The 13,786-nt window shown below is 35.4% G+C and overlaps 1 protein-coding gene across 3 annotated transcripts in view; it reads left to right on the forward strand.

Moving 5' to 3' along the window:
- The first annotated feature begins 3,327 nt into the window (after positions 1-3,327).
- LOC148950433 (uncharacterized) overlaps positions 3,328-13,786 on the forward strand; it is a 75,355-nt gene continuing 64,896 nt past the window's right edge. For all 3 annotated transcript variants that reach the window (XM_089091604.1, XM_089091605.1, XM_089091607.1), the window contains exon 1: positions 3,328-3,450. In XM_089091604.1, coding sequence (XP_088947730.1) covers positions 3,346-3,450 — 105 coding nt within the window. In that variant the 5' untranslated portion in view covers positions 3,328-3,345. The remainder of the gene's footprint in view (positions 3,451-13,786) is intronic.

Here is a 13,786-nt window from a genome sequence, read left to right on the forward strand (position 1 = left end):
GCACATTAGGAGGGTGGGGGTAAAGCATAGCATATAATAAATACTTAACTTAAACTAAACTCGGGACCTGTTGTCCTCCTAAACCCCTAAAAACTAAAGCTTGAATATAGTTCATGGAATGAGAAACTCCTTTTTTATAGACAATAAGATAAGAAATTACTGGGTAATGTTATCTGTTCTTGGCTTTTCTCAAGTTGCATTCTTGCATGTTGCCCATATATTAGAACAGTACCAAAAAAATTTTAGTGGAACAAAACGAATTATATTAAGAACAAAATTAGAGAGTCATGGCTTCTCTGAATGACAAATGTTGATTAAATAAATCAGTACTATTAGATCATTATCTGTCATTGTTATTATGTAATATATATTATTGTATTATGAATCATATACAATATATTATTGTATTGTTTGTACTTGCCATTGTACACTGTTTATTCTAATTCAGCATTAAGCCACATAATTTTGGGGTGCCAATTATGTGAGGGGGAGCAGTTGCCTCAGTTAGACTTTAAAAAATACCTTCTTATTTCTATTTTGCTACTTTTTATTTTATCATGGCTAACTGGTTATTTTTGCCCCATTTAGATTTTGAGGATTGGAATCACTAACATAATTACCAGATACAAATCATCAGCACAACTGGGTTATATTTTGTTTAGTGATGAGCCTGAATAAAAGACTCTTGCTTAGTTACTTCATAATAAATAAGTTATTATGGTTATTAGACTTTGAAGTTGATATCACGAGCCTTTGCTTTACTCCCCCCTAATATGGAAATATATAGCCTAAGTCAGCTTCAATCATTAGTCAGCTACATATGACCTATTTTTCTCCTTAGCCAGTTATTTAAAGAAGCAAATTTTTGAGCATAGGGTTACTAGGTTTCTATGGGCTGTTCTGAGCCTTCTAGCCCCTTCATGGCTCAAAATGAATAGTCCCTGTAAAGTGATTATTTAATTATAAAAGAGCATGAAAAATACTCATTATTTTGAATTGTGCTGAAACGCTAAATTTTGCTGAAAACTGCAGTCTAGGCTATATACCAAAAATATGGTGTTGATTTATAATTCAGGGTATATTTTTCACCATTATTGAGGGAGGGAGGGGGGGAGTCTTTATAAATTTAGCTATATATGGATTTGCAATGGAGTTCTGACTATACGTGTGTCTTATTTTTTTAGGCCAGGCCATCTTAATATTAAATTAGGCTAATCAGAAAACTTTGAATATAGCTTTGAACTTAGAAGCTTATTTTTTTTATAATGCCCTTTGCCTATCACATTTAAAACAGTTTAAATGGGTGACTTTGATATTGATTTTTTTTTTTTTTTTTCTCTTTTGTATTCTTAAAAATATATCTTGTATTAAAAACAGGTACTATCAAGGTACTATCACTTAAATATAATAGCTCCCTATGCCCCCCCCCCTCTTCTATACTATCTTGATAGGATACCGTCTGTGCTTTAAATAACAAAAATATTTAACTTATTGGCACCCCTTCTTTAAAAAAATCGAGGTATTATGATTTAAATATTATAGCTCACTACCCCCCCACCCCCTCTGGATACCACCTTAATAAAATACCATCTCTGCTTTAAATTAGAAAAAAAAAATTGGGATCCCTGCTCTCGATAAAAAAAAATTCGATATATTATAATTTAAATGTAATACTTCCCCCCCCCCTCTGGATACCACATTCATCGGATTCTGTCTCAGCTTTAATTAAAAAATAAGTTACTTAATAATTAACTAGGTCAATATATGGTTCAAACAAACACGCAAAATAACGTTAAAAAGCTTAGTGTTCCTTGAAATATATTGAGGGTATGAGTAAGGGGGTACAAAGACAACAACAAAAATGTCAAAATTACTCGGATATACCTCAAATTATTGGAAAACTGAGTCATAGATTTGCCATGGCATTCAATAAGATCCAAAGAATACAATTAAAAGGAAGCACACACAAAAGCCAAATTAGGCCAGTAGCATATGAGAAATCACAAAATACCCAAGACAATGAATAAGTCCTAATGGGGGGGCTTGGGTCTATCAAAATATTTCAATGGTTTCCTAGGGAATTTGATATCATTTTCATCTGTCTCCATTTTAAATGAAAAAAAAATAAGTAACCTTTTGGCATCCCCGCTTTCAATAAAAAAAATGAGGGATTATCATTTAAAAATGATAGCTCCCTATCCCCCCTCTTATAGGCAATAGTTTACAATTTATTTTTGAATAATATTTTTTAGGTAACTTCCAGTTCAATCTTTAATTCCCAAACCTTGTACATAGCTTAGTCTATAGCTAAATTTGTCACAATAGAAGGTTTTTTTTGGGATTCAACTTGAAAATAAAATTCTTGACTACAAACGATGTAAGAAATAGCGATTGGGAAACTGCATTCAAAATGATTTGAACTCATTTCATAAAGACGATCCTGTTTTTTGTCGACATATGAAGAACTGTGTATATTGCAATATTTGCAATTGCATCTGTCTCTTTTTTATGCAAAGTAACAAAAGAGACGAAAATTAATGAACAAGAGAGTAGTGAAGAATTATGGCATGCAAAGTAATATTTGGGAGGGAAAGTCACTGGCGATAATTCACTAGGGGTGACACCGTGATTGCGTGATTTTCGTGGATTTAGGGAACCAAATTTTTTTTCGGGGTGACGCGCAGATTTTCGGGGAAATCCCTAAAGATTCGGGGATAGAGCAAGCTCTGCTTGAGTTCTAATCTGGAAAATCGAAATACTAAACCACACGAGAAGGAAAAGCTCCGACTTTGCGGTTGACGCAATAAAGAATGGCTGCAAAATTAATTTGAAATCGACCGAACGCCGCCGCCTCTGTCGGTGGTGGCGTGCCTGCGGCGTGCCGTTGGCATTACGACACTTCGGTGGCGCCAAGCCTCTCGTTGGCGGCGTTTGGTCGATCCGCCGGCGCGGCGTCGAGGTCTAGCTGGAACAAGAATCCTGAAATGGTATCTTGCATACCATCTAGCACTTGGTCATCATCAAAATATTTTCTGACACATCAGAATAGTCACTTTCTGAACTCGTGGTCATATTTTTTCACAAAATGTATTTTCACTAATATATATATAACAATCAACAGATTTTGTAAATTTGAATTTTCACAAATGAAAAACAGTGTCGGATTCGTAGGAAATAGTTTTCGCTGATATTATTCAGCTCTGAAGTTTATCGTTTGTTTTATTATTGACAACACTGTTTCGCGAATTTATTCAAACTAAAAATGGTAGTAGCAGCTTAACAAAAAATCGTAGGAAACCCGGATTTTCAGGTATGAATAGACCTAAAATAGATTAAGAGGGCTAAATGTGTTTTCATTTTGGTGTCCTTGGTACTTTAAGAATGACTGTTGAAGAGTATATATCCTCTGGAATGATTTTGTTTGCCATTTCATATTATTATAGCAGCACAGTAAGTTCTTTATTGGTTTATATTAGAATTTTTTTTTTTTTTTTAGTTTCTTTTCTTATATATTTAAAAATGACCTTTTGATTAAGAGTTTTTGTTCTTAATTACCTTAACTGGTTTTTTTCATTCATTTTTTTTTAGATGGATTAGTGCTTATCTTAATTATTTAACTATTAAGTATTCTTCATTTTGTATTGGGGTATACTATATGTCTATATATGGTCATATCTAAAATTCTGCCATTTTACAGATTAGGCTGTGTTTACATAATTGGATGTTAATTTTTGGTTTTTAATAAGAATTTTGACGATTCAAACGGGAACATTAAAATTACATTTTTAACTTTACTGACTAGATGTACATAGTCTAATGTCCAAAATGTATTTTAGTGAAACTTATAAGGAATATTTAAGGTAATTCTATTTATTTTATTTTTTTTTATTTAAAACATTTTTGGCCTTTTGTTCTATGGTTAGCCAATCAGGATTTAATATTCCTGGGTTGTTAGATCGCATGGTGTGGCCATTTTGTTATCATTTTTAAAAAGAATTTTAGGAGTTCTATTTGTTAAATAATTTTCATTTACAGGATTTTACTTTTTGTTAATTGATTTGACCTTTGGGATTTGGTTCATTGTAGCCGGAATATAGGACTTTCCAAGGTGTTGATATTTCATTTTCTGATTTTAGTATGTTTGGGGTCATGAATTGTAATTCAAAAAATTGGTTGTTCTTCTCAGGATTGTCATGTTTGTATAGGGTAAGACACCCAGTAGTCGGCCACCTGCCTATTCTCGGACAAAATCTTGGATAGAAATGAATCATCATCCTATTCACGGACAGAAGTCTCCAAGTCCTATCACCTGTGATGCATTAATCATTTTAAAAACTTTTTGACATTTAAACTACTCTAATCCCTGTATTATACCACCTAAAAACTTAATTTTTTACAGTTAAAATCCTGTTTCTTTTGTGAACAAGTAGGTTACTAATTCAAATAGTTTCGATTGTACTTTGCTTCCTATTTTTAAATTCACTAAGAAGTGTCAAATCTTCAGGAATCGCTCATGTATATAGTTATTACGCAATATTGCTTTGTTCCGTTCATTGATTTCCTGTTATCGGCTTTTGTCAACCTTCATGAGACGGGTTTTCGTCCCCTTGTTGCTAGGCCTATAGGCAGAACCTGCTAATTCATGTTTTGGCAAATTCATGATTCATGATGGCAAACAAAACATTAAATTGTAAAAGGTTTATTAATATAAGAAATTTTTTATTTAAATTTGATTTTCAGAGAAGATAATAATTCAGATGGGAGTTATTGAGAAAAGTGTTTATCCTTGTTATCCAATGTGTGCAGATGCAGATCAAGGATTTTTTTTTGGGGGGGGGGGAGCAAAAGAGTGGGAGTCTATAAAAAAAATTACGGGGTGCAAAGTAGGTTGATCTGATATATTTGCATCAGGAGTAAGTTGAATTAACGTAAATTTAAGTTAATTAAGTAAATTATGCTCTTTAATGCTCTTTTTTATGCTTTTTATGCCTTTTTTTATGCTGATTGCAAATATAATAATCATTTCTATCGGAAATGAATTTCAGCCCCCCCTATATATGCCAATTCAGGGTATATATTTCTACATAAGGGGGGGGGGGGCAAATTTTGTTTCTGATGTAAATCGGAGGTAAGTTTAAACATAAGTTTAAGATAAATATTCAGATTGAAATTATTGAGAAGTGATTTTCCTTGTTATTCAATGAGGACAGATGCGGATCAAGGATTTTGTTTTTTTGGGGGGGGGGCAGAATAGGTGGATCCAATAAAAAATTTATGGGGGCGCACAAACGGTTGATCCGATAAACTTGCGTAAGGAGTAAGTTTAATTAACGCAAACTTGAGTTAATTAAGTAAATTACACTACTTCAGGCTATACTAGGGGGGCGTGTACCCCTCGCCCCCTCCCCACTGGATCTGCCACTGAATGAGAGGAACTGATAGTCCCCTGTAAAATGTTTTCAACTATATGAGATTCCAATGGTGCACTTTTCATATTGATCTGACACTATTTTTGATATGCTTTAGGCTTTTTTTAGAAATTACCATAAACTTTTTTTTGGAATAAACTTACTTTTAAAACGAACCAAAATAATAGTTACCATTCCTGAATCAATGTCCCATGGCAACTTTTTCTTAATAGTAATTTTTTCAAAATTTTATCCTTTGAAACGAGGCGGGATTTCTTAATTGCTTTTGACAGCTGTTTTTGTTTGAGAAGTCGCATATTGATTCCTTTTTTTCTTTATTTTTGCCGTGTATCAAAAATGGAAGGTTGTATCAAACAGAAATCAAGTTTGGTTCATGCTAATGAAATAAAATAAAATAGGATGAATATGCAATAATTTGTAAACAAATTTGGGCTAGGGCCTATATATTTCAGCTCAACGGAATTGTTGTTGTCATTTTAATGACAAAAAATATTACTTTAATAGCGGGGAACTTGATTTTAATGACCAAGTAATGGAAAATTTTCTGCGGGAGCAAATTTGTACTAGGCGGCTGGTTATTTGTGGGGAGACTTCCATAAGGGATGGAATTTCTGTTTTTTCTGGGGGGAGGTTGGTTAAACAAAGAAAACATAATTGGGTACTTACGCATTATGCGGGCACCACATAATTTACAAGTCTGACCATTATTTTTTTTTTGGGGGGGGGGGTCAAACCCTAACCCCCCCCCCCTGGGTACTACCTTGGCCAAGGGAACAAATTTGCTATTGTACAAGGAAACCAGTCACGAAACCTGTCAAATTGGCTATTTGCAAGAGATCGCTATAGATAAATGACTGCAAAGCCGTGATTTCTCAATCAGTGTCAATATTTACACGATTGATTTTTGTGATTTAAGGGAGGAAAAGAGATCGCGGTGAGGTGTGTTTTCATATTCACTCGCTTGTAGTATTCCCTCCCCCCCTAATGGGAAAATTTATATACACAAAGTGTCTATAAATTATTATACATTCATCTTGGTTTATTTTTAACTTGTCATCGATACTTTTGTAAGTGAGATTTACACCTAGAGTTTTGACTCTCGGTTGCACAACCCATAAGCTAATGGATAACAGCTAATGGTGGCGGATCCGGGGAGTGGTGAGGGGAGCGCGTGCCCCCTAGCGAAGTCTAAGCATATCATATTCTTGATGCGCTACTTGAACGTCAAGTAGTGTATTCTGAAGAAAATTTACTTAAAAAAACAGTTTTTCCAAAGGAAGTAAAGAGCAAAGTTGAAACTTAAAACGAACAAAAATTATTACTTTTACAGCCTATCTAACATATATCAATAAAACTAGTACAAATAAACCAACTAATTGTGTTTCTCTATGCTTTTAGGATTATAAAAAACTAGCGCTTTACTGAAAACACAAAAGTCAAGTATAAAAAACAGGATTATTGATTTAAGAATCAAAATTGAGCATGTAGCCTAACAACACTAAACGAATCGAAAAGGCATTTCATAGTCTTACACCAGTCCTAATACTATCAAGATGGCTTTACTTCAACTTGTTTACAGACTTATTGTATGTCCTTTTCAGAACCAAAACGAGAGCCAGTCATTGAACTCAGCCATTGTGCAGAAGTAATACCAAATTAAATGTAAAAAAATAAAGCAAAATCCTAATCTGGATTGTTACTTTATCTTAAAAGGGATTGATCCGAAAAGGGATTGATAATATTTGTATTCTGTAAAACGCGTCCTTAATTGGTTTGCTTTTACTGTACCAAAACTCCTATATTATTTTGCGTTTTCAGTAAAGCGCTAGTTTTGTATAATCCTAAAAGTATAGGGAAACATAATTAGTTGGCTTATTTGTACTAGTTTTATTGATATATGTTAGATAATCTGTGAAGTACTAATTTGTGTTCGTTTTAAGTTTCAACTTCGCTCTTTACTTCCCTCGGAAAAACTTCGTTTTTTTTAAATTAATCAGGGAAAGCAGCATATCCATTTTGAACTCCAATGTCACTTCTGAACCCAAACTGATTGTCGCTGCGGGAAGAGAACCCTTTCAAGAAGTTTACTAATTATCGAACAAACAGTAATTGTGTATGTAGCTCTAGTTCGTAGCCGTGTTTGGTGGCCGAGTTTCGATGAACATGTTGAAAGGTGTATAGTTATTTCGCGCCTTTCCAAAAGAAAGTAGTGCTATCAACTTACGAAAATGTAGATTAAAGTCACGAAACCTTTTAATAAAAATAGCAAGAAAATACTATTCTCATTGAAAATGCCAAATTAAGAATTTTTCAGTCGGCGCGGGGAGAGTGGTGGCAAAAAATATTAGACGGGGGAATGCTTGGGGGGAAAATATTTTTGAAATCTACGGGCACAAAAATTCAGAAAAGACAGAAACACAGAAATCCCTGCCCCCTCCCAAAAAAAATTGAAATTTGCATTGCACTTTTTGGGAACTTGAAATTGGTCAATAAATGAAAAAGAGATGAAATATCATCTCATTTATTTGCAATAAAAGCCAACTTGGATATATAGTTACCAAGTTGTAAAAATTAAAAAACAAGTTTCAGTTGACTGTAATTTTGGTACTTTTATGTTATAGCGCCTATGTTATAGCGTTCTACATCAATTGACGCACTGTGTACTGGTTTTTCGTTAGTTTCTTTCAGCTTAGAGTGGGACAAAGTAAAGTGACAGAATAGATTGAAACGTATAATTTCGACTATATATCTGAACATTAGGGGGGTGGGGGTGAAGGAGGGGGTGAGGGGCACTTAAAAAAAAAAGTCGGAGTTAATAAAACGCATAATATGTGTGCCTCAATCCTTGTGAAGGCAGCCCTACTCTACTTTACCCCCCCCCCTAAGGTGCCAAGATATAGCCCATTTTGTTTCTAATATATTTTCATCGTCTTTGTTATATTTCATTATTATTAGTCAGAGAAACAGGTTCTACTTAGATGAAGACCTTATCGTGAGTTCTAGTGCCCTTTTAAATAGTCGAAAATGATTGGAGGGCAACTAGCCCCCCCACCCCACGCCCATCATTCCCCCAAACACATCCAATCAAAATTTTGGAATAGCTATTTTGATTAGAAATTCAAAGGGCTAGTGCCCTTTTAATAGTCAAAAGTGATTGGAGGGCAACTAGCCTCCCCACGCCCATCATTCCCCCAAACACATCCAATCAAAATTTTTAGATAGCTATTTTGTTCAGCGCAGTTTATTTCCAGATGGAAAATTTGTTTTTGGGGAGGACACTCCCCCACAACCCTCAGGGCAAGGGTTTTAGGTTCTGCCCTGGGGGCATATAAGGTTTTTATAAAAGGCCTTATTGTAGAAACTTCAAAACAGGCTCATTTGATTGAAAATTCAAAGGGCTAGTGCTCTTTTTAATAGTCGAAAGTGATTGGAGGGCAACTAGCCCCCCCCCCCGTGCCATCATTTCTCCAAACACATCCAATCAAAATTTTGAGATAGCCATTTTGTTCAGCGTAGTTGATTTCCTCATAGAAAATATATTTCTGAGGGGGACACTTCCCCACAACCTTGAGGGCAAGTGTTGGAAGTTATGCCTTGGGGGCATATCAGGTTTTTAAGAAGGCGTTGTCTGGAATCTTCAAAAAAGGCTCATTCGACTGGAAATTCAAAGGGATAGTGCCCTTTTTAAAAGTCGAAAGTGGTTGGAGGGCATGTAGCCCCCCCCCCCCGCCCATCAGTCCCCCAAACACAACCCAACAAAAATTTGAAATAGCCATTTTGTTCAGCATAGTTGATTTCCAGATTGGAAATATGTTTTTGAGGAGGACACTGCCCCACAACCCTCGGGGCAAGGGTTTTAAGTTATGTCCTGGGGGCATATAAGGTTTTTCTAGAAGGCGTTGTCGTAGAAACTTCAAAAAAGGCTCATTCGATTGGAAATTCAAAGGGATAGTGCCCGTTTTAACAGTCGAAAGTGATTGGAGGGCTACTATTCCACCCCTACCATTTCCCGAAACACATCCAATAAAAATTTTGAGAAAGCAATTTTGTTCAGCGTAGTTGATTTCCAGATAGAAATTATGTTTTTCAGGAAGATACTCCACCACAACCGTCAGGGTAAGTGTTGTAAGTTATGCCGTGGGGGCATATAAGGCTTTTATAGAAGGCGTTGTCGTAGAAACTTCAAAAAAGGCTCATTCGATTGGAAATTCAAAGGGATAGTGCCCGTTTTAACAGTCGAAAGTGATTGGAGGGCTACTAGCCCCCCTCCCCCCACACGCCCATCATTCCCCCAAACACATCCAATCAAAATCTTGACCCCACAACCCTCAGGACAAGGGCTTTAAGTTACGCCCTGGGGGCATATAAGGTTTTTATAGTAGGCATTGTCGTAGAAACTTCCAAAAAGGCTCATTTGATTAGAAATTCAAAGGGCTAGTGCCCTTTTTAATAGTCGAAAGCTATTGGAGGGCAAATCTCCCCCCCCCCCGCCCATCATTCCCCCCACCACATCCAATCAAAAATTTTGAAATAGCCATTTTGTTCAGCATAGTTTATTTCTATATTGAAAATATGTTTTTGAGGAGGACACTCCCCCACAATCCTCAGGGCAAGGGTTTTAAGTTATACCCTGGGGGCATATATGGTTTTTCTAGAAGGTGTTGTCGTAGAAACTTCGAAGAAGATATTTTTGAAATCCCCCTTCCTCCCAAACTGAAAATTTTCTAAAATTCTACTTTAGAAGCTTTTAAAATATTTCTAAAGCACTAATATTGGATGTGTTTGGGGAAATGGTGGGTATGGAAGAGGTGTTAGTTGCCTTCTAATCAGTTTCGGCTATTAAAAAGGAAAGAAGCCCTTCCAATTTTTAATCGAATGAGCCCTTTTCGTAGTTTCTACGACAACTCCTTCGATACGAAGGGCCCTGGTCTAAAAAAAAATAAAATAATAATAATATATTGTGCCAACATCGTTCTTTACTTAGGCAGCGCTATTGCGCTGCCTATGAAACAATGATAATTAATAGTGTAATAATTAATAGACAATGATACAATGATAATTAATAGTATTCAAATATAGACAACATAATAAAATTTACTATTTTCTTCTTACTTTTTCCACTCGGTATTGGGAGTTTGTAAATAAGATAAGCGAACACTGATTGATTTCTTGTACTTTGAGTAGACATGAAAAAAACAAAGTTAGACGGAATCCTTTTGTTGACTGGCAAACTTCATTTTTTTTTTTACATCAATTCACAGAAAAATTAATTATTTAATGAACCATTATAATGCTGTTTTTAGAAAAAAACTGCTAATTTGTCGTTGGAGCTCAGCCATAATACAAATTTCCATAGTTAAATCTAGTCTTCACATTTTGTGGAGTTTCGGGAACATGATAGAAACTTAACTGCACGAAGTCAACCGGAACCAGCAAAATTTTGGAAGGGGTTTACGATAAAGACAAGTTCGGGAACCTTTGATGTAGGGGGGGGGGTATTTTTTTCATGAAATTACAAAAAAGACATTTTTCAATGAAAATACAAATAAGTTTTCTTTTTAAAGCCTAGTGAGGAAAAAATGTTGTTGGGGGGCAACACCTCCTTCCAATTAATACCACTGTCCAGTGACGTCATTTGGGGGGGGGCAGTCTCCCTCCAAAAAAAATTGGAAAAAAGCTTTTATATAGCCCATGCCCCTTGACTCTCTGGATGTGGAACTTTTTTGCCCCCTCAATAAAAATGCTGGAGTTACGCCTCTGCCACTTTCCTTAATTTCGTGCAAAATTCTTAGTAGGCTACCATGGGGACTGAAATCAATCGGTATTTGGGTAATTGGAAACATGAAAAGCAAAATAAAATTCTAGAAAATTTGGTTTCCTAGATATCTATTTATTAGTAATATAGATGTCTTTTCTTCAATAACCGGAAAACTGACCTTTCGAAAAAGAACATTCCAGAATGTTCTAGAAAGAATTGCCGATTTCTGTTATATTTGGCAGCAGTTTACAGCAGCAATTTCAAAAGACTTAAGCATTGAATTAAAAGCGTGGTGATATTTGGAAACTTTCTCTTTTGAGGATTTTTAGAGGAAAGACTTGATGATAAAGGTTCTCCCCTTGGATAATATAAGAACTAGGATCATACATATTTTAAAGTAAGAATTGTTTTCTTAACATGTCTCCTTATGAGGTGGGCCAAGGCTAAATAAATACCCTCTACTGTTGGGAGAATCCTAAAAGAGATTGTAAATGATGCTGTTCTCAAACATTTGGCCACAAATAACCTTCTATCAAAACACCAACACAGATTCAAACCTGGCAAATCAGTTGAAAAAATCTGATTGCTTCATATAATTATATAACTGATTTCTTTGACCAAAGTCTCCCAGTTGATAAAGTTCTGCTAGAGTTTGCTAAAGCTTTAGATAGTCTGTCATCGAAGCCCCCAGTTGAAACTGAAGGCAATAGGTACAGAAGAGGGTGTGTTGGACTGGATTATGTCTTTCTTGAAGGGAAGAAAGCAGCAGGTCAGAGGCTTTGGTGATGGTGGTGCTACTTTCTATTCTGAAATAGCTGAGGTCTTAAGTGTGGTGCCTCAAGGTACTGTTTTGGGACCTATACTTTTCAATATCTGCTTTAATGATGCTCCAGAAACATGACTAATAAATGAAGCCTGTATGCTGATGACTTGAAACTTATTGGTCCCATTGACACCCAACAGGGTGGAGCCTCAGTAATTTCTGACCTAGACTGCTTTTGTAAATGGGCCAATATATAGACTCAAGTTTAATGTTGAAAAGTGCAAGGTTCTCCATTTTGGAAGAAATAGTCCTAATTTCCAGATCATTCAACTACAATAAACAAAATGGCTATCTTAAAATTTGATTGGATGTGTTTGGGGAAATGGTGGGCATGAAAGGGGGGTTAGTTGCCCTCCAATCACGTTTCACTAATAATGATAATAAGTTTATTAACCATAGGCCATACACAGATCAACAAGGAAAGAGACACAATAAATACACATACAACATGAACACTATTTACATTCTTTCCGTAGCTGGAGAGCTTTTCCAAGAAAACGTGTTGTATCCAAAATACTTTCTTTCCATTTGTTCTGCAATATATCTGGGAAACATGCCTCAGGCAGAAACTGTGGTCCTAAATTGTCAGTTATTGGACACCTGTTGGAGAAAATGGACCAAATCTTCATTTTCATTTTTACGTAAGGGACAACTGTACCTGCAATCCGGGCCAGGACCACGCCATTACAATTTCTTCAAATTAACCCAAAGGTAAATTACTTGTTTGTAGTTGGATCCAGTGTTTTAGTTCTCTCTTACCCAGACCTAACTTTAGATGAAATTCCTCCCCTAGGCTTTCCTTTACTTGACTATAACCTCTTAGGCTATCTGACTGCTCTACTTTAGCCTTCCATACCTGTTGCTCCTGTTCCTTGATTCTCCCTTCAATTAGCTACAAAACTTTACTGTCCTCCAGTTGGTCCTAAAAGGCCCATAAAGGCAAAGTTATAATCTATTCTTTCTTAATTTGCTATCAAAGTCTTATTTGGCAGTGAGTGATGATGAATTAGTCCAAAGATTTGCTGATTATACAGCAATTGCTCAAGGACATGGGATAATGGATGAATATTAAAGTCAAGCTAAAATAGAGTGGGTACATAATCGGATGGATACTAACAAATCAGTAACCTTGTATGTCATATTGGCCAAGAATTGGTTTCTTTGAATTGTTCAGGGGTGGGACAATATAAATACTATCTTTATATGTGAGCAATAATATTGTATACGTATTTATGTATGTATGTATGTTCTCAAAATCAACTACATATTTTTTCAGGAAAATTGGTATCTTAGGATATTCTCACATAAAAAAAAATGATCTAGATAGGTCAGAAGTCTAAAAAAATTGTTAAGAGGCTTAATTTTGGTTTTTGCAAATGATGTCAAGTACTATGTTATTAAATCATAAGCATTTCTTGTGACATCATATATGAAATCATATCAGTATTTTCTTATATGATGTCATGCATAGCATAAATAAGATTGTTGATTTCCAACACAACAGTTATTTATGTAATATAATGTCTGTTGAAAGGCCCAAAAAATAAAAATTTGCAGTTGCAGTCATAGGCAGCACAAAAGCTCTGACTAAGCAAAGAACAATGTTGCACAATGTATTATTATTATTTTTTTTTTTTTTTATACCAGGGCACTTCATATTGACGGGGTTGTTGTAGAAACTTCAAAAAGGGATCATTAAATCAAAAACTGGAAGGGCTAGTGTCTTTTTTAATGGCCGAAAGTGATTGGAAGGCAACTAACATCCCCTCCGTGCTC

The sequence above is a fragment of the Artemia sp. Qi Xiang Cuo genome, chromosome 7, assembly GCF_049724085.1.
Source record: "Artemia sp. Qi Xiang Cuo chromosome 7, ASM4972408v1, whole genome shotgun sequence".
In the NCBI taxonomy this organism is placed as follows: domain Eukaryota; kingdom Metazoa; phylum Arthropoda; class Branchiopoda; order Anostraca; family Artemiidae; genus Artemia; species Artemia sp. Qi Xiang Cuo.